Source organism: Sus scrofa, chromosome 16 (assembly GCF_054392235.1).
Source record: "Sus scrofa isolate SSC_HxYL_T2T_F1_AM1 chromosome 16, Sscrofa_HxYL_maternal_Yorkshire_Landrace_v2.0, whole genome shotgun sequence".
Classification (NCBI taxonomy): Eukaryota; Metazoa; Chordata; class Mammalia; order Artiodactyla; family Suidae; genus Sus; species Sus scrofa.
Window position 1 is genome coordinate 65,744,653 of NC_139398.1, and position 19,593 is coordinate 65,764,245.

General features: G+C 52.3%; 1 protein-coding gene across 3 annotated transcripts in view; it reads right to left on the reverse strand.

The window, feature by feature from the left end:
- KCNIP1 (potassium voltage-gated channel interacting protein 1) overlaps positions 1-19,593 on the reverse strand; it is a 422,695-nt gene that overhangs the window by 363,733 nt on the left and 39,369 nt on the right. For all 3 annotated transcript variants that reach the window (XM_021076583.2, XM_021076586.2, XM_021076584.2), the window contains 2 exons: positions 17,392-17,513; positions 14,426-14,689 (listed from right to left, as the gene is read on the reverse strand). In XM_021076583.2, the coding sequence (XP_020932242.1) occupies positions 14,426-14,513 (88 nt within the window). In that variant the 5' untranslated portion in view covers positions 14,514-14,689; positions 17,392-17,513. The remainder of the gene's footprint in view (positions 1-14,425; positions 14,690-17,391; positions 17,514-19,593) is intronic.

Genomic DNA, 19,593 nt, shown 5'->3' on the forward strand with positions numbered 1-19,593 from the left:
GCAGGCAGATCCCTCGGCCCAGAAATCAGGCTTAATTGGAAATTAAATTGCATTTCCATGCCAACTGCAGGAAGCTTATATCCATAGCTAATTTATCAAGGTGATGCCTCATTTTCAGAAAGCCTGTGGGAACAGAGTGGCGGCATCTGCAAGGTTACAAGTTTGTATCTGATGAGATGAACTTTCTTGAAAGTGCAACTTGAAACCTTCAAGTCCCTCATTTTCAGGTTTTGGGCTCTTATTGGCTGTCTCCTCGGTGCCAGGACCTGGAGGGGCAGACCCTGGCAAGAACCAGTACCGCCCTCTCCCTGCTCCAGGGCGGTGGCAGAAAAAGAATCACATGAGCAAAATATTCCCAGGCCACAGCATCTCACTTAGGTATTCAGGGCTGAGTTATTTAGGAAAGTAGAGTGTATTAAAGATAACTTCATGGTTAAGATCTAATTTCTAAAGACTCATAAACGTGGAGAACAGACTTGTGGGTGCCAAAGGGAGGGAGGGTGGAGAAGGGATGGCTTAGGAGTGTGGAGATAGCAGACACTAATTATTACATAGAGAATGGAGAAACAACAAGGTCCCCTGGGTACAGCACAGGGAACTAGACCCAATTTCCTGTGATAAACCATGATGGAAAAGACTATGAAAGAGATAGATATTGACATGTCTAACTGAATCCCCCGGCTGTCCAGCAGAAACTAACACCACGCTGTAAATCAACTAACACAGCACTTTGAATCAACTACCCGTCACTAAAATACATTTCACAAAAAGCATCGGACTTCTACATTTAACACAGATCTGAGCCGTTCACAACCAACACGGGTGGCCAGGCTCCTGACCAAGCCCTTTAATACTCATTCATTCCACGGTCGGGGCAACGGTGGGAAACACACACACAATGATTCTCATTAGCCCCACGTTCCTGAGGAAGGAACCTGCCTACGGTCAAGGCTGCCCCAGTGAATGGGCGTCAGAGCTGGGGGGGGAAGTGGATGTCATTTCATGGCAGAGCCAATGCTTTTAAACACTCTTATTATACGGCCCCTTTATTTCCCCCAACGTTTAGTTTTAAAAACGTGCAGCTCTAGAAGAGACGCAAAGGGAGTACGAGGCGCACACAGATCCTTCCCCTTGGCTCACAAAGCGTTATCACTATTTTGTCACATTCACATTTCTTCTCGTTCTCTGTCTCTGTATGTGTGAGTGTGTTTCTGAATCATTTGAGGGTAGGCTCAGGGACATACACACGACTGCTTTGGAAACCGTGTAAGGCAAGTTTGGCTGACACAGAATATGCTTGTGGGCAAGAGGACGTGCGTGAGTAGGACGCAGGCTGAGACTCTGGTGGGGGGGCATTGCTGGAAGGGCCGGGTCTAGAAGTTTGGGTTATTCTCCAACATGGAGAGGACAGGCTGTGATACCCAGCAGGGAAAGCATCACTTTTATTGATGGTATTAAGAAGAATTAAAAAATTAAAGATGTGCATTGAGTGAATGGCATTTTTATGGTCTGATGAAATATACATGCTTCTTGAAGACAATGCAGACGATACCGAGAAGTATCAAGAAGAACTTTAAAAAAAACAACCACTGCTCTCAACGAAAACCCAGGATGGTACTTCAGTTCACTTCTTTTCTGTTTGACTTTTGCTGCCTAAATATCTATGCGGATTGGAACCTCTTTATACACAGAGTCTTACATCCTGCTTTCTCCTCTAACAGTACGTCAATGGCATTTCTGCCTGTTGTTCAGTGGTCCTCAAAATAATTTCCCACAGGCTTAATATTATTGCATCAGATGGATGAACCAAAAATGATTTTTTTTGGCTGGAGTTGAGATCGTCGACAATTTTTCACTATTGTGATGTAACCCTGGGAGGAACATCCCCGCATAAAAGCCTTCGTGCACATGTCTGATGATCTGCTTAGAACAGCCTTCTAGAAGGAGGGGTCCCGGCTGAAAGGGCTGAATGGCTTATCTCTTTGTCTGGCCCTGGGGTGGAGGAGACAGGAGGGGGAAGCAGGACGAAGTGCCACCTGCGGGCTGCTGTCCCCAAGCAGGGAGAGTTTGGACTTCGGGGATGTGCTGAAGTTGGAGAGAGAGTGACAGACGAGAGAAACACTGGGGAGAAAGAATCAAAGGACTTCGTGAGCAAGATATCTGAAGGCACAGGCCTGGGGACATACACGGAGGGACAGTGCAGTCACGAGAGGGGGCTGCTTTGCTGGTAGGAGGGTTGAGCCAAGGCCACAGGAAGACATTCAAAGAGAAGGATTAATGAGCCATCTTCCCATCCTCCCTCCCTCCCTTCTCCATTCATCCATCCATTGAGTCCGGCTCCTTGGCGCCCTGCTAAGGGGTTAAGTGTGGATGGAAAGACAGACATGGGAGGGCAGAATCCAGACCCAGGGCCTTTGATGAGCATGCAGGGCAGAGATTTTTCAGCAAAGAAAAGAGGATTCAGAGGCTCAGGTTTTAGGCCTGGCTTTGCCACCCACGCGGTGGACTTTCCCTGAACCTCTCAGCTGCCTGGCAGACCTCTCAGCAACCCCTGAGGGCCTACTATGCGCTGGGCCCTCAAGAAGCTGGCCTCGCAGTGGACAAGCCAGACCAGAACAAAATGGATAACCGTGTAATGTAATTACAGGGCTGCTATGCAGGAAAACGAGGCAGTGTGAGAGGGTAGCGAGGACCCTTGTGGGTAGAGGGAGATGAGAAGGTGGAGACAGATCGGGGATTTGGGTGAAGTGTGGGAGAGCCAGAGGAGAGCCAGCAGAGCATGTCCAGCCGGAGGGGACAGTAAGTGTCAGGACACAGGCTGGAAGAGCTGGGGTTCCAGTGAGATCAACATGGCCTGGTGGCTGGGTGCACACCGGGGGAGGATGTGACCACAGAAGGAGGCCAGAAATGCAGAGGACAGGTCATGCAAAGGCTGTAGACCACACAGGAAAGGCTGCATTTGATTCCCAGTGTGTCAAGAAACCACTGGAGGCCGAGTTGTGAGCAAGGGGATTTTGTATTTTAAAAACATGGAAGTGGTGTTGCGGTTCAGCAGGTTAAAAACCTGACTAATATCCATGAGGCCATGGGTTCAATCCCTGGCTCGCTCAGTGGGTTAAGGATCCAGCATTGCTGTGAGCTGTGGCATAGGCTGCAGATGCAGCTTGGATCTGATGTTGCCGTGGCTATGGTGTAGGCTGGCAGCTGCAGCTCCAATTCGACCCCTAGCCTGGGAACTTCCATATGCTGCAGGTGCAGCCCTAAGAAGACAAAATAAAAATAAAAATTTGGGAACGGATGAATAGCAATGGTTGAATTGTCCCCCCCCCCAAAAAAATTATGGTATATCTCTAGTCTGGAGTACTATTTAGCCTTAAAAAAGAATGAAATTCTGACACATGCTACAACATGGATAAACCTTGTAAACATCATGCTAAGTGAAGGAAGCCAGGCAGGCACAAAAGACAAATACTGTCTGATCTCACTTAATGAGCTGCCTAGTATAGCCAAGTGCATAGAGATAGAAAGTAGAGTAGTAGACAGGGGCTGGGGCCTGGGGTGGAGGGAAAGGGGGAATTACTGGGTTTTGTTTTTTGCTTTTCAGGGCCGCGCCCACGGCATGTGGAGGTTCCCAGGCTAGGGGTCAAATCGGAACTACAGCGGCCAGCCTACACCACAGGCCAGCCTACACCACAGCCATAGCAACGCAGGATCCAGGCCATGCCTTCGACCTACATCACAGCTCACGGCAACACCAGATCCTGCACCCACTGAGGCCAGGGATCAAACCCACAACCTCATGGTTCCTGGTTGGATTCGTTTCCACTGCGCCCTGATGGGAACTCTGGGAATTACTGTTTAATGATGAGGGAGTTTCAGTTTGGGAGGATGAAAAGTTCTGTAGGTAGATGATGATGATGGCTGCACAACAATGCGAAATATATTTAATGCCACTGAATTGTACACCTCAAAATGGTCCAGATGGTAACTTTTACGTATATTAATAAAAAATGTGGGAAAGGATGCTATGCGAAGAACCGTCCATGGGGTGGATTACTTTCCTAGGGCTGCCTTAACAAAATGCCACAGACTGGGCAATTTAAACAAGAGAAATTTATATATTTTTCATGGTTCTGGAGGCTGGAAGCCCAAGGTCAAGGTGCTGGCAGGGCTGGTTTCTGGTGAGGTCTCTCTCCTTGGTGCGGATGGCCGGTGTGCCCTGCTCTCCGTGATTTCTCATGGTCTTTTCTCTGTGTCTGTGTCTCTTCTTCTTTCTTATAAGGACAATAATCCTATTGGACCAGGGCCCCAGGGTGATCTCATTTAACCATAATTACCTTTTTTTTTTGGTGTGTCTTTTTTTCTTCCTCCCTCTCTTTCTTCCTCCCTCTTTCTTTCTTTCTTTCTTTCTTTCTTTCTTTCTTTCTTTCTTTCTTTCTTTCTTTCTTTCTTTCTTTCTTTCTTTCTCTTTCACCCTTGTTTCCTTCCTTCCTTCCTTCTTTTCTTTCTTGGTGTGTCTTTATTTTCTTTTTTAAAAAATTTAATTTCATTGGAGTTCCCGTCATGGCTCAGTGGTTAACAAATCCTACTAGGAACCATGAGGTTGCGGGTTCGATCCCTGGCCTTGCTCAGTGGGTTAAGGCTCTGGTGTTGCCGTGAGCTGTGGTGTAGGTCGCAGACGCGGCTTGGATCCTGCATTGCTGGGGCTGTGGCGTAGGCCGGTGGCTACAGCTCCAATTACACCCCTAGCCTGGGATCCTCCATACGCCACGGGTGCAGTCCTAGAAAAGATAAATAAATAAATAATAAAATAAAATTTAATTTTATTGGAGTATAGTTGACTTACAATGTTGTGTTAGTTAAAAGTCTTTAAATCTAGTCACATTGACATCAGGGCTTCAACATGTGAATTTAGGGGGACACAGTTTAGTCTATACCACAGGAAGATAGTGCTATGGGATGTGACCCAGAGAGTGCTTCTGCATGGGATCTTTAGAGCTGCAGCTCTGGTTTTGTGACCTTGAACAAGTTACCCAACCTCTCCCAGCCTCGGGGTGGGAATCACAAAAGTAGGAAACTCACAGAGCCGGGGGTGGATTGATCGTAGGGATCCTTGCAAAGCTCCAGTGAATAAACAGCACTCAGTGGATGGTGGCAAATATTATTCTTCATACGGTGCCTGTTGAGTTTGGTGTGACAGGCTGATTAACCCTGTGACAGGCAGGCTTAATCAGCCCCGGGATGGCAGGAACATCCTGCAGTCCCACATGCCCCATGGTTACAGAGTATCCTAGGCTTCAAGGGAGAGCAGTTCGGTTCCCAGCTGATGTTTGCAGACAGCAAGCTGCAAGCCCGGGCTTGGCTCTGCCTGCCGAGCACAGATGGTTTGAAAAATGCCACCCAAACTGGTCCAGGGTTAATCAAAAGATGACAGAAAGAAAATTGGGGTAGGGCAATCCCAGCCTCTCAGATGCAAGCCTCAGAATCACATCTCCCTCCCCGACTCCTGCCCAATTAGCTGCCTCTGCTTCCAAACCACCTCATTCCAGCAAGAAACCCAAAGTGGCCAGGTGGGAATTACAATGGGAAGGCTGGTGGGGCAGAATTTTATTTCTTTCCCGTCTGTGTGATCTCAGCTGTCTGGCTAGTTCTCCCATTTGTTGTTGTTGTTGTTATTTGACTGATAAAGGTGACCTGTGGATGACAGTTTGGGATAGAGTGTGGGGGGAATTCTCCAGAAAATCGTTGTGCTTCTGTCAGTACGGAGGCCTCGAAACCTTGATGTCTCAAAGGAGAGCGTGAGTTGCCTCTTGGTCAAGCTAGAGAACAACCGGTGTTATCTTTATCACTTTTCTACATCAGATCTGCGGGGTTTTGTTTGGCAGTGGAGGGAGTGGCATGGAGGGGTTAACACAGGCACCTGGAAACAGACAGCCCGACTCCAATTCTGGCTCTGTCCTGAGCTGGCTGTGTGACTCAGAGCCGGGCCCTTCCCCTCCTGAAGCTCAGAACGTCTCATCTGTGAATGGGGTTAGGGAGAGCTCTCTGCCTTCCAGGGCTCTTGGGCACATTCGATAAAACGTCGCATGCAGTGTTTAGCGCAATGCCGGGCACAGAGCAGATGCCATGAGTGGCGTTGCAAAGAGTGCCATTAAATCTTAAAATCCCAAAGCTGGAAGGGAACTTGGAGGCCAGGAACCCCCTCATTTTGGTGAAGGAGAACCTGAGGCCCCAAGAAGGGAAGCCATCTGCCCAGGGAGCAAATGTGAGGATCTGGAATCGAACCCGGGCCGGCTCCAATCTGCGGCTCTTTGCAGCTCTAGGAACACAGAATGGTGCGTGATGCTTTCAATAAGAGAAGACTGTGGATGGCAGGTGTTCACGGCCCTCATCCCAACGGGAAGAAGGCTTTCTTCTTTCTGCCTCCAGGCCCAGAGATGCGTAGGGAGGGAGGTCACTGGCAGGGCCAGACATCTTCCCTCGTGTCTTTTCCTGGAGTCCTGGCTTCCATTCCACCCAGCTGGCAGGGGAAGCCTGTGCCACCTCACCACCTCTGCATCGTCTGCACAGCTCCCTGCCCTTCTGTGTGGCCCTCAGAGCGTGGGTCCTACCTCCTGCCCTTCCAGAGGGAAGCAGGTGGACCCTGGGGTCCGATCTCCCCTCTGGGCATCTGGTTGGCTGTCATGGGCGGGCAGTGAGGGCAATCCCACAGAACTCTTGAGAACTAGGATGGGAGTGGCCAGGTCCTTGGTCATCCTTGCACTGAGCCTCATCTCATCCAGGTCACCGTGGCTGGTGGCTTCTGTCACACGCCTGCACAGAAATTGGGCACAGGAAGATGGGGGAGTGGGAGGCTTCTGGACCAGCCTGAGATGCCCAAGCCTCACAAGAGGGCCTCCAGGGATCTCACAGCCTGGTGTTGCTGGGCAGGGAAAGCTGTCCGTCATCATTTATTCAACATCCATCCGGTGCTCCAGGCCCTACCAATAAGGCCCATGCAGTGAATGCTCGTGTTCTCACAGGGGCAGGGGGACGGCCCATACATACATAAACCACTAAATAAAAAGGAGAATTCCAGCCGCTGACAAGTTCTCCATGTCAGACGCTGTAATTGAGAGTGACTGGGGGCAGAGACGGTGACTCTGGAGGAGCAGTAGCGCCAGAGAAGAGCCGGAAGGAGACGTGACCCAGAGCCTTATTTAGGCTTTGCCTCCTGCTGGCTACAAGTCCAAGGTTGTTTTTTTTTTTTTTTAAATTATAGTTGATTTACAATGTTCTGTCAATTTCTGCTGTACAGCAAAGGAACCCAGCTCACTCTCTCTCTCTCTCTCTCTCTCTCTCTCTCTCTATACATACACACACATATATACCCACATTCTTTTTCTTACATTATTCTCCATCATGTTCCATCACAAGTGACCGGCTGAGGTTCCCTGTGCTACAGAGCAGGACCTCATTGCTCGCAGGAAAAGAAGACGAGGGTGGGAAGTTGATTTCTCCCAGGAAGTTGTTCTCTGATATGTGTTGGATACTGAGCGTGTCACATGTACCATCTCCTTGTGGTCCCATGACGTGAGAATGACCAGCCCCATTTTCCAGGGAAGGATGCAGACTCAAGGTGGGACATGGCTTGCCCCAGGAAGTGGCAGGATTCGAACCCGGGACCGTCTGGCTCCAGAGCGGTGCCCTTACTTTCCCTGAATCGTCCTGCCTTCCATGGCTCTCCCATCTCCACTCTCAGGAATCAACACCTCTCAGGGACTTGGGTCTGGTGAGAGAGGTGGTCCAGGGAAGATTCTGGAACCCTAAGAAGCATGGGGAAGGTGAGGGTCACACTGGCATGGCCAGGGACCTCTGGGCCCCCAAAGGCTTATTAAGACCTGATTTGAGCCACATCACCCTGTGTCTTTGTATTGCAGCCTTCCTGCCTGCCAGAGGGGCCCATTCCTAGTACTTTTAATTTGGAACAAACTAGCCGCTCCCCCGTGGTCCCTAAGTTAACAGGACGAATGTGCAGAAGTGCCAGGATAAACAGCCCTGAACAAATTATTCCTGCCTGGTATCGATGTCATCTAGAAAAGAGTTCTTCTAGAGGGACAGGCTTGGCAGGTAAAGGAGGTCCCACCTTCCTCTCTCCCTGCTGCTAGGGGACTATGGGACTCAGAGAGCACCTGGCCAGTGAAATGGACCAGGGAGTGATGGGACAGAGACAGAGGGACAAGGCTAAGAGACCTGTAGGCTGGGGTGAGGGCTACTTAGGGCATGGGAGAGCCAAAGTGAGCACACGGCCCATCCTGGAGGGCTCCAGCTTGGGGCTGGCGAAGCATGCATGGGTCAGAACGATTGAACTTTCTGCCTAAGACAAGGCATAAGCACTGGAAGTTCGCAGTTGCAACCAGGAAGGGGGCTGTGCTAACATGACCCAGGGCAGCTGGGACCCCAAGTTCCCTGGCAAAGGGAGGTGCACACCAGCTGAGCTTCTCAGGAGACAGGTAGTGGCCTCCTTTAGGCATGGGGCACTGTCACATCTCACAGATTCCAAGGTCCTCAGAGTCAAGGCCATTGCTTTTCTAGACAATTCCAATAAAAAGTCAGTATCTCAATTTCCGACTGCCTGGTGCCCTAAAACTAGTATATTTCTCCACTGGTAAGACTGCTTCTCACACTAGCCCCTAAGAAGGGAGAACAGCGGAGAGGGTCCTTCATATGGGTTCGGGGCTCACTCACCAGCCAGCAGGTACCCAGGCACCAGTGCACCCATCTAAGACGTGATAATGATGCTAGGAGAGCACCCATGGGGCCGTCTTGCTGACCTTGGCCTGTGGGGGTGTTCCCTTTCCTCCTCAAGCTTATTCCGAACCCAGGCCATGCCATGTTATGGAACTCGTGCCAACTCCTCGCAAGACGGTGGCTGCCCTGAAGCGATTGAGCAGGTATAACTGTTCTTGATAAACCCACCTACAGCATTAGCGGGAAGCTGGGGGCATTCTGCTGGTGACAAAGTGGGTAGTGGTGCTCACAGGGGCCTCTTCTCCAGCTCTGTGGAGAGGCTAGCACTTGGTCTTGGCCCCACTTGGACCTGGGTTCTAATCCCAGCCCAGCCACTCATTGCCAGCTGGGTCGCCTGTCTTGGCTAAAGGTCAGTTTCCTTGAAACTGCTAAAACGGTGATTTGTAATGTCTACTTTCGGGGTTGGGGCCGGGGGAGAAAAGAGAGGTGCCTAAGGCACACAGTTGAAGGAAGCCTCACTCTCAGCTCCCTGCAAGTGCCCTGCAAGTAGCCCCTCGCCCTGCTAGTTGCCAGCTTATGCCCTGTAGCCTCCCTGTTGACTTATTAAGATGACCTTGTGTGGCTGATACTGCTCTTATATCCAGCAAACAGTGAGGAGCCTTGGGTTGGGGAGGTCGTGCAACTCACCCAAGCGCACACAGCTGGTGAACCACAAGACTGGGACTCCAGCCCAGCCTGCCTGAGGGCAGAGCCCTCCCCAAGTTCAAAGTCAGTGTCTTGAGGCTTCTCGAAAGGCGGTGGGAAGGAGGCGGGAGGAACAGTTTGTCTCCAGTGGGTCTGAAGCTGAGGTCCTGCCTTGCGCAGAGAGAAACGCCCCGGGTCTGGGCGGGAGGGAGAGTTGGGGCTCAGGGCAGTGCCCTTGAGATAAATCTTGAAGGTCAGCACCACCCCCTTTCCGACCCAGCAGCCATGCGGGTGGCCGGGACAACTGAAGCTCTCCTGGATAGGATCCCTCCTTCTTGCTTTGGCTTTGCCATCTGTGCCTGGGGTGACAGATGGGTTCCCAAAATGCAGAAGGAAAGGGTTTAAATCTCCCCAGCTGGAGTGGAGCTGGCGCAAAGCTCTGGCTCCTGCCCTCAGCCCCAGGGGTCTCTGAGCCGGGGTTGGGGAGCTGGCTGGCTGCGCAGGAGGAGAAGGCAGGTTTCCCAGAGCCTGGTTCAACTAAGCATCCAAGTCAGGAGCTGCACTTCTGGTGGGTACTTTAGAGCAGGGGAGGGCCTGGCTCTGGGAGTCACACACCTAAGGCCTAGGCAGGGAATCAGGTGTGGGAATCGGCTCAGGTGTCAGCCGTGGTGATGTTGGATGGGGCCATGGAGAGCGAGTTCAGGAGAGCGGGGACAGCAAAGGTCCTGGAGACGACAGAAGCTGCTCTCAGAGTGTGTGTCAGCGGCTCAAGAAACAAGCAGTGAGTGAGGCGTCTCAGCCCTGAGAACACCAGCCAACCACTGCAGCATCGCCAGGGAAAGCTGCCCGGTCCTTACTATGCAGGAGGCTTTCTATAGGGTCTCGTTCAATGCCCTAAGGAGCGTGTTTATGATTCCATTTTATAGATTAGGTAACTGAGGCCAGAGAGAGGTGAGGGACCCAGCACGGGTTCCCTAGTCAGTGTCCAGAAGACCTAAAGGTGAACCAGCCTGGCAACCAACTGCCTTTTCCACTACATAACTGGTTTACACGTTTTACACCTACATATACACACAAAGAAAACTCGTTCGTTTCATTTCAGAGAAATCTAGTTTGTAAAACAAATCAAAGTGGAGCAGAAGGGGCAGGAGCGGGGGCTGCCAGAACACCCCCATCCCCACAATACACACACACACACCTTACACAGCCTCCCCTCTTATGACAGTTTATTTTTTTTATTCTTTTATTCTTTTTGTCTTTTCTAGGGCTGCACCCACAGCATATGGAGGTTCGCAGGCTAGGGGTCTAATTGGAGCTGTAGCCACCAGCCTACACCAGAGCCACAGCAACGCCAGATCCAAGCTGCATCTACGACCCACACCACAGCTCATGGCAACGCCGGATCCTTAACCCACTGAGCAAGGCCAGGGATCAAACCTGCAACCTCATGGTTCCTAGTCGGATTCATTAGCCACTGAGCCTCGATGGGAACTCCTCTTCTGACAGTTTAAATGCCCTTCCCAAGACACTAAGAAGCTCAGGTCCTGAATAGTCTGTCTGGCCAGAGTCTCACTCTCTGGCCACCAAATCCGGTCCCGCAGCTGGACAGAGGTGGGAGCGTGTTTACAGAACCCCTCTGGGACAGGCGCGTGTACGGTGCTTCCTAGAAACTCAAGTCACTTCAAGCACGTCGGGTGCTGTGCAGCAATGCTTCATTCACTCAGTTCTGTTAGTGAAGCACCCACTCTGGCCTGGGTGCTGGGTGATTAGCTCTGGCTACAATGGTGAGCAAACACACATGTGGGCTTAGGTCAAGTGGGGAAAACGGCCTTTAGCAAACGTGTCCCTAAAAGAAAGACGGATCCCAGATTGGGATCAGAGCCATGAAGGCAAAGCTCAAAGCCAAGGACATGTGTGACCAGGAGGACCTGGTCAGTTCACCTCTGCAAAGGGCGCCCATGAGCAATGTGAGCCACCCGACAGCTGAGACCACTGGGTAAGGGGACTGCTGGCGACAGGGGGAGGTGGCCAGGCCAGGAGCAGGTGGGACACAGAGGGGCAGTCGTGGGCCCCAGTTATTCCCAAGAATAAGGAATAAGAATAAGAAACAATGAGTTGTCCCCAGGACCAGCAGGAGGCACCTGGCCGTAGAGACGCTTCACATTCCTCAATCCTGAAAGGAGCTAAGAGAAGTCTTTCTCCTAAAGGGTGGATTATTGCACATCTAGAACTCAGTGCGATGGGTAACAAATAAGTGAAATCACAAGGAAAACCAGAAATCATTATGCACATGGCATGTGTCCATGCAGGGTCGAGTCTAAATTCACTTAGGGCTGGTCTATACATGAGAAAGACCTTTCTTCATCCCCCTGCTCTAAGTGTGGTCCTGCTCTCTTGGTCATTTATTTCAAAAAATATTTACCGACCACCTGGGTCAGGCAGACCCCTGGGTTCCCAGAGTGTGCCTGACACAGAGCCAGAGCTGTGGAAATAGCTTGTGCCCTGCCCTGGCGCCTGCCGTGGCTCGAGGAAACTGAGTACTGAAGTAGGTCAGAGGAAGTCCAGGCGGCCACTCGTTCCCCCGTGCTGGTCCCTGAGGAGCCATTTCTGTGTCACATGGATCGTAGTTGCTGGGATTCTGAGCAGAGGGAGGGGCCGTCCTGACCCACTGGCTGGTTTCTCTGCAGAGGCTGGTGCTCTAGTACTGCTACCTAACCAGCGCCAACCTCCTTCCCCTGCCCAGCCCGCCCTGCCCCTCCTGCTCATCTCAGTTGAGATGCCACCTTTGGAGGAACCTCTTCTGCCCCAGGCTTCTCCTCTCAGTGCCCTTTGGCTCCCAAGCCTCCCTCCATCTCAGCACTGAGCATGATGTGCCCGTGGTGTCTGTGTCTTTGGTCTGTGCCAATGCGTGCTCCCAGATGGAGGGCTTGGCTTATCCATCCTGGTGTCCAGTGTCTGGCCATGAATGTGGCACAGAGCAGGTGCTCAATAAATAAATGCTAAGCAAATGACTGCAGGCAGATACACAGACGAAAGTATCTTCATGCTTATTTATTCAAGTGGCTATCTATCCTCTTTCAATCTCTCTCTCTCTCTCTCACACACACACACACACACACACACCCTGCTTTGCACACACTCTCTCTTCCTGACTCACTCACTGGCTCACGTTCACCCCCTCTTGCTGCATTTTGTCCTTCTGTGATCTCTCTCTCCCTCTGATGCTGCCTGGAGTCTACGGACCCACCTGCGGTCACTGAATTAAAGAGCCTTTGATCCTGGGCAGGCACAGGGGATGGCCTGGGTCACCCTGTCCAGACCCACACGCATCTCAGTCCCTGGCCGCTCCTTCAGTTGGGTCATTGCAACACACTCAGCTTCCCTGGATCCTTGGCAACAGAGCTGGAGGGAGCAAGGGTGGAGGTAACAGACTCATTTTACAGATGAGGATACTGAGGCTCAGGGAGGCTGTGGCTTGCACAGGAAGCAAAGCTGGAGCTGAGAACTTGGTTGCCTAAGTCCAGACCAAAGCATGTTCCACAGCATTTCCGGGGAGCAGAGACTGCCCCTCACCCATCAGCCCTTGAGATTCCAGGACACTTGATGTGAGGAGAAAAGCCTGAATTTGTCTCGGAGGATTGAATGGGGAACTCTGCACAGCCCTCACAGCCCTCCACTCTCTCTGCCTCACCTGAGTCCATCCCACTTAGAGCCCCTAGAATTCTGCCCGGCAGGCAGCCTGACCCTCAGCATTGGACATTCGGCGCACCTGGGCTTCCTGGGGTGGGAGGTGGGGCGAGCAGTGCCCCTTTTCAGAAGAGCAGTGGGCACAGAACAGGAATGACGAAAGGGCCAGAGAAAGGAGATAAGCAAAATTTCCCCATTCCTCCTCCCATTTGCACCCAGGCTGGACCTGCTGAGCAGCAGGGGACCTGAACCAGGCCCTTGGAGGTGACCATGCGCAGTCTTTATCTCCTTTCATTGCCATCTTTTAAAATCCTAATCAGGGGTTTACGGGCCTCCCTCCCTCCCCAAATAATACCCTGCCTGCTGCTTCCAGTGCATCTCCCCCAAAGACTCCTTCCTCCCGAACGAAGGGCATGAATATTTAAAGACATTTTTTCAGCCAGTGCAACCACATCACACTGCTGCTCTCGCTTTAAATATTATCTCCAGAAAGTTTGCCAGGGTGTCTCTGAGTGCCTCAGGCTCCCTGGTACAGAGTGTAACATGGGGCCCCAGAGACACCCCTGAGAAGTCAGCCTCCCCTCGGCATCCTGGTGCTGAACTGCGCACGCGCAGTCCTAGCTCTGGTCCGCAGCCTCCCTTTCTGGGCCGCCCCGGGGAAGTGAGACCTGCAAACGCCCTGCCACCCCAGTTCTTGGAAAAGTAGAGACAACAGACACAGGCATGAGCAGGAGACGCAGAAGGACAGGGATCCAAGAAAGCAAAGACATGATGAACGGAGCCCAGAACCGCAGAACCCTGGAACCCCACGAGAGAAAGCTCTTGGCACACCAGATCCAGAGCTGATTGGGATCCCGGATCCAGTATCCACCAGTGCACAGTGGATTCCAGCCCTGCAGCCACCTCCTGCTGGCCCCCTCCAGCGTTCCTGTTCTGCAGACTTATAGCCCACCGCATCAAATCTCTCTTTTATCAACAAGACACAGCACTCCGCGGATAACTTCTTGAAACTCTAGTCACGCTAAGCCGCTTCCAGTACTCTGGGAAGGGTTCTGTCCCTCTGCCCGCCTGTAACCAATCAGCCACACACCACCAAACCCATTTCCAAAGTTCCAGGCAATTAGAGCCGGCTGAGCTCCCTGGCCTGGTGCCCGTCTGCTCAGAGGCACGACCCAGGTTGTCAGCCACCCCGACACCCAGCCACTGATTTCCCCTCCAGCCTCCTCTGAGACCCAGGCGCACCGGAACGGCCACACTTACCACACACTCTGACCAGCCAGGCCACGCCAAGGCAGAAAACGAGGGGCAGGGCCAGGCTCCCTACCTTTGCTGAGGGTCCCAGTGATGAGCTTAAAGATGGTTTGGGCAAATTTCACGAAGCCCAGCTTGCATCTTTTGGAGCAGCCGCTCATGGTGACAGAGGGAAGGCAGGCTCTGCTGTCGGCACCCAGAAGGGCAGGTACCCACCTCGGATGCCCCTGGCACTTGGAGCCGGCCTGGGCGAACCCTGAGAGGTGGACGCACCCCAGAAGCTCCAGGAACAGCACAGCTGCCTCTGCAGTGAGTCCGGCTTCTGCATCCAGAGAGCCTGCAGGGCACGATGTCGGATGTCGGCTCCCTTGCTCCCTCCCTCCCTCCCTCCACCCCCTCCCGCTGTCCACCCAAGTCCTCGCCACGGGAGACCACAGGATGCCAGGGCTGGGCCGGCACTGCCAGGGCACAGGGCGCTCGGAGGGGATCGAGGAGGAGAGGGAAGGCTGAGCGGAGCAGCAGGGAGGAGCTGGAGCTCTCCCAGGCTTTGCCGACTGTCTTTCTTACATGGCAGTGGTAATGTGGCAATTAATACTCCAGTCAGAAGGGAGGGGACTGCTACGCAAAAAACGCTCCGCTCCGCAGCCTGCCGGCTCCGCTGGCTCTCCCGCTCTTTGCCTCTTTGCTCTTTCGTTCCTGGTTAATCTCACAGATCAATGCTCCCGTGCTGCGCCTTGATCAGGACCTGGGAGAACCGCCTCCAGAGCAGGAGACCTCCGCTCTGCACTCAGTGGAAAGTTTGCAGGCTGCCTCTGAGTCGCCTGGTTCGCATCACGGGGAAGTCGGGCTGAGTGGGGAGCCCCCGGGGAGCTGGCCTGTCTGCCGCCGCCGTGACATAGAAAGCCAATGCCTCTACCACCTCCCGGCTCCTGGTGTCCCCCCTCCCCAGGCACCCACTCAGAGTCGCTGCTCTACTCCAGCTCCCACCCCTGCAGAGCAGGTAAGAGTCTGCGCTGTCTCGTCAGGGTAGCGGAGGAGTGTAAGTAGGACTTTCCTGCCGAAGAAAGTATTCCTCCGAGCTGCCCCCAAGGCATGACCGACACTCACACAACTGGACTGCGGTACAGTACTCTTAGAAGTAAGACTGCAAGGTGGCACGCAAATACGAATGCCAACTACTGCTTAAAAAAAGGTCTGGCTGCCGTCCAGTCCCACAGACTGGGTGGGTTGAACGGGATGTCAGGGGACATCTCATCCCACACTCTACACGGGGCATGAACCTCTCATGACACCCCCACTTTCTTTTCCTTGGTGACTTAAAAGGTTCCCCATGAGCCATCACCATGGGCATCACCCACCAGTGTGGTTCCTTGTGCACAAGAGACGTGCCCTCCACCTTGAGCGGAACTAAGCTGAGCCCTGGGAATCTCTTCCTTTTCCTCCCCATCAGCTTGTCTACACCTGCTGCTCTGGGATGTTTGAGAGGACTAGACGGCCTAAGAGCTAGAGGGGGGAGACCACCCATTGATAAAACACCAGATAAGGGAGTTCCCATGGTGGCTCAGTGGTTAGAACCCGACTAGCATCCATGAGGATGTGGGTTCGATTCTTGGCCTCCCTGAGAGGGGTTAAGGATCTGGTGTTTGCATGAGCCGTGGTGTAGGTCACAGATGCGGCTCAGATCCTGAGTTGCTGTGGCTGTGGTGTAGGCTGGCAGCTACAGCTCTAATTCCACCCCCTAGCCTGGAAACCTCCATATGCCATGGGTGTGGCCCTAAAAAGACAAAAGACAAAAAAAAAGAAAAAATAAGCAAGACCTCTAGTTTCTTTTCTTCCCTATTTTCCACGAGTCATGTGAAGTGAACCTTGAAATGAACCTCAACTCCTGAGGGTGATCAACAAATTCCAGCTCCGAGAACAGGCCCCAGGGTCAGCCCACCAGCAGAGAGCCTAGCCTGTCTCCAAGTCCCAGAGTAGCCTGCCCTCCCTGACTCGCCCGCCCAGCACGAGTCATAACACATGCAACAGAAAGGAGCCCTGGCAGAAAATACTCCCTTGTGTTTGATGTCTTTGGGCTTGAAAGTGCCACGTTATTCACCCTTGTCTTAAAGTACTGAAGGTCCCAGTTAAAATGCACATGTATCTGGGAGTGTTCATGGCACTTAGTCTTTTGTTCACCTGCTCAGGTATCCAGCATTTACTGAGCTCACGGTCTATAGAAAAGGGCTGAGCAGACGGGTGCAGGAAGCGCTGAGCACCCAGGGTGTAGAAAACGCAGAGCCAGGCAAACTAGACAGGCACGGTCAGCGCCCTCCTGGACCTAATGGTGGAGCCAACTATGGCCTGGAGACAGGCACTTGCCCTCTGCCTCTATGAGGACGGAACCATGAGTCCCCGCAGCTGCCGAACCTCCACACGCCCTGAGAGGAGCTCAGGATGGAGATCAGGAGTGAGACACTGTGCCCTGGAAAAACTGGCAGAACAGGTCTTCCGGGAGCTAGATGTTTCCAGGAGAAGATTTTATAAGCCCAGTTCTTGCATCTCCTCGTATCTAGACAAGCACGACAATCCTTCGTGGTGACCTCTGCTCCTTGTGAGCAGCAGCAACCTTCTGCAAACTGTGTGCTTGGTTGCCTGTACCTCCCCCTCCACCCAAATCACATTTATACTGACATCCCCCCACCTCTTTGGAGCAGTATTTCGGAGCTCTCCGAAAGGCTGCCTCCCAGGCTATAGTCCTCATTGCGCACGAAATAAAGCATAACTCTCAACTTTTAGGTTGTGCATACTCTTGAAGCGGACAGGATCGAGCATCAGACATGAAGCTCTTGTCCAGAATCATTCCTCCAATGAGCGTCGCTCACTTTGCAGAATCTTAGTGGGACGGGAACGCGGGGCGGGAAGGCACGGGGAGAGGGGTAAGAACGAGGGGATGGAACAGCACCTGGAAGCCAAGGAGCTGGCCAAGGGCAGCACTACCTGGGCACTGAGGCGGAGGAGAAAGATGAGAGAAAGATGAAAGGAGCACATGGTACCCACCTGATCAGTGTGCCAAGGAAAGTACCACCCTCTCAGTGGAGAATTCGCTTTATAGGACAGGCAACTCTCAGCTATGCCCAGCGGCTTCTCTTCCATCCCACGCAAGGGAAGGACTCTGAAAACTGAGAAGCCAAAGAAAACAAGGGTTGTGACTTTAGTAACATTAGCTGACCTTGAACTTGGTCTTCAGCCTTGAACCCTGGCCAGGAATCCTGCTGGAGGAGGACCTCCTGGAAGGCTGTGAGCACCATTTGGGGATGACAGAGATGGCAGGGGTGGGGTGGGGTGGGGATTCGCATTTGGCTCCAGCTCAGGAATCTGGAATTCCAACATTGGAACACACCTGCCGTTTGAAGGATCTGGCCCATCTTATAAACAAATACCTCGCATCTCCTCCAAGCACAATGGGTCATAGTTAAGCCCGTGGATCTTTGCACCAGGCATTTAATCGCTCGCTTGTTCATTCTACACACATGTGTTGAAAACACTATGGCCAGGGCTTCTGCTCTGGGCACTGAGTATAAAGCGATGGACAAAAAAGACAAAGGTCTGGGCTTATCAGGTTCGCTCTCATATGGTGGAAGCACAGACACCGTCAGCCAATGGGTGTATATACAGGATGGTGCTTTGAAGAAAAAGAGAGCTCAGTGGACAGGGAGCGACAGGACCTCCTTAGTTTTACAGGGTCATCGAGGAAGCCACCTCTCTTTTAAAATGATGTTTTAGCAGAGACTCCAAACCAGCCATGCCGCTCCCTGGCACAATAAGTGTGAGGGCTGAGGAACAGCAAGAGCAAAGGCCAAAGGCCAAAGGCCTAGTAATTGCTGAGCAAGATGATGGGCCTCGTTTTTGTCTTCTGTAAAATGGGAAGGATAATTCTTACCGCCTAGGCTTTGGAGGGGAGCAACTTAAATGAAATCTATGTGCTTAATTTAGCGTCTGCCCAGTAAACCCCTTTGTCAGGGGCAAAGATCATCACTGCTGCTCCTACTGCTGCCACTGTGGGTGGTGGTGTCACCACTCCTGCCTCTGTCCTCGAAAATGACTCCTCACACTACGATCCCTCGAAATCCTGCAGCCAGACTCCAAGTTTGCATCTCCCTTAGCAGTAACTCAAACACGAAGCATTTCAGATCCTCCTCCGAACACAGCAAGGCATCCAGTATCTGGACCCTCAGTCTTGGAGGAATGACTCAGGCCCAGAGAGGGTCACCAGCATCCAAAACATCACAGGGCAAAGTCCCCCGGAATAGGGGCAGGGCGTTTAGTATGCCAAGAACATTCCCAGCGAAGGACGGCAGGTCATGCTGGGATTAAATTCATGACAGGGGAGGACAGAAGAGAATCATTCTTTGCTCAAGAAACAGGCTACTCTGCAAATCAGGAACAGGAGGGGCCACATAGTATTCGGGTGGCACCAGGGAAATTAAACCGTTGGCAGGCTTATAATTAGTCAGCCTTGCTGACCAATGTACATTAGCCCAAGGAACTTGGGAAGACAGTTATCTCTCTGCCTGAAACTGTTTTTTTTTTTTTTTTTTGTCTTTTTGCATTTTTTCTTGAGCCGCTCCCGCGGCATATGGAGGCTCCCAGGCTAGGGGTCCAATAGGAGCTGTAGCCACCAGCCTACGCCAGAGCCACAGCAACACGGGATCCGAGTCGCATCTGCAACCCACACCACAGCTCATGGCAACGCCGGATCCTTAACCCACTGAGCAAGGCTGGGGATCGAACCCGCAACCTCACGGTTCCTAGTCGGATTCGTTAACCACTGAGCCACGACGGGAACTCCACTGCCTGAGACTGTTAATGGGGATCTTCACAGGCCAGTTCCAGGAGGAAGGAGGGGGGGCAGATGGGGCTCCAGATGGCGTCTGGGCCCAGAAAACTGCACTGACCTCTCTGAGCGCAAGGCTAAGAAAGGACAAACACACTGTCCTTCAGAGGGTTCAAAGGCCGTCCTCACCGTGCTAATGATGGCAGCGGGAGTCATCCAGGGCCTTCTCACTACTTACTTTCCACATATCTAATCCTTATTATTAGCACTACGGGGCAAGTGCTATGATGTTACTCATGCTACAGATGAGGAATCAAGCCCAGAGAGGGAAAGTGACGTGTGGATGGTCATACAGCCGTCTTGGATCCAAGACCTTTGGACAGTTGACTCTGAAATGTGTGGAAGCGTATATAGCATCTCATCAG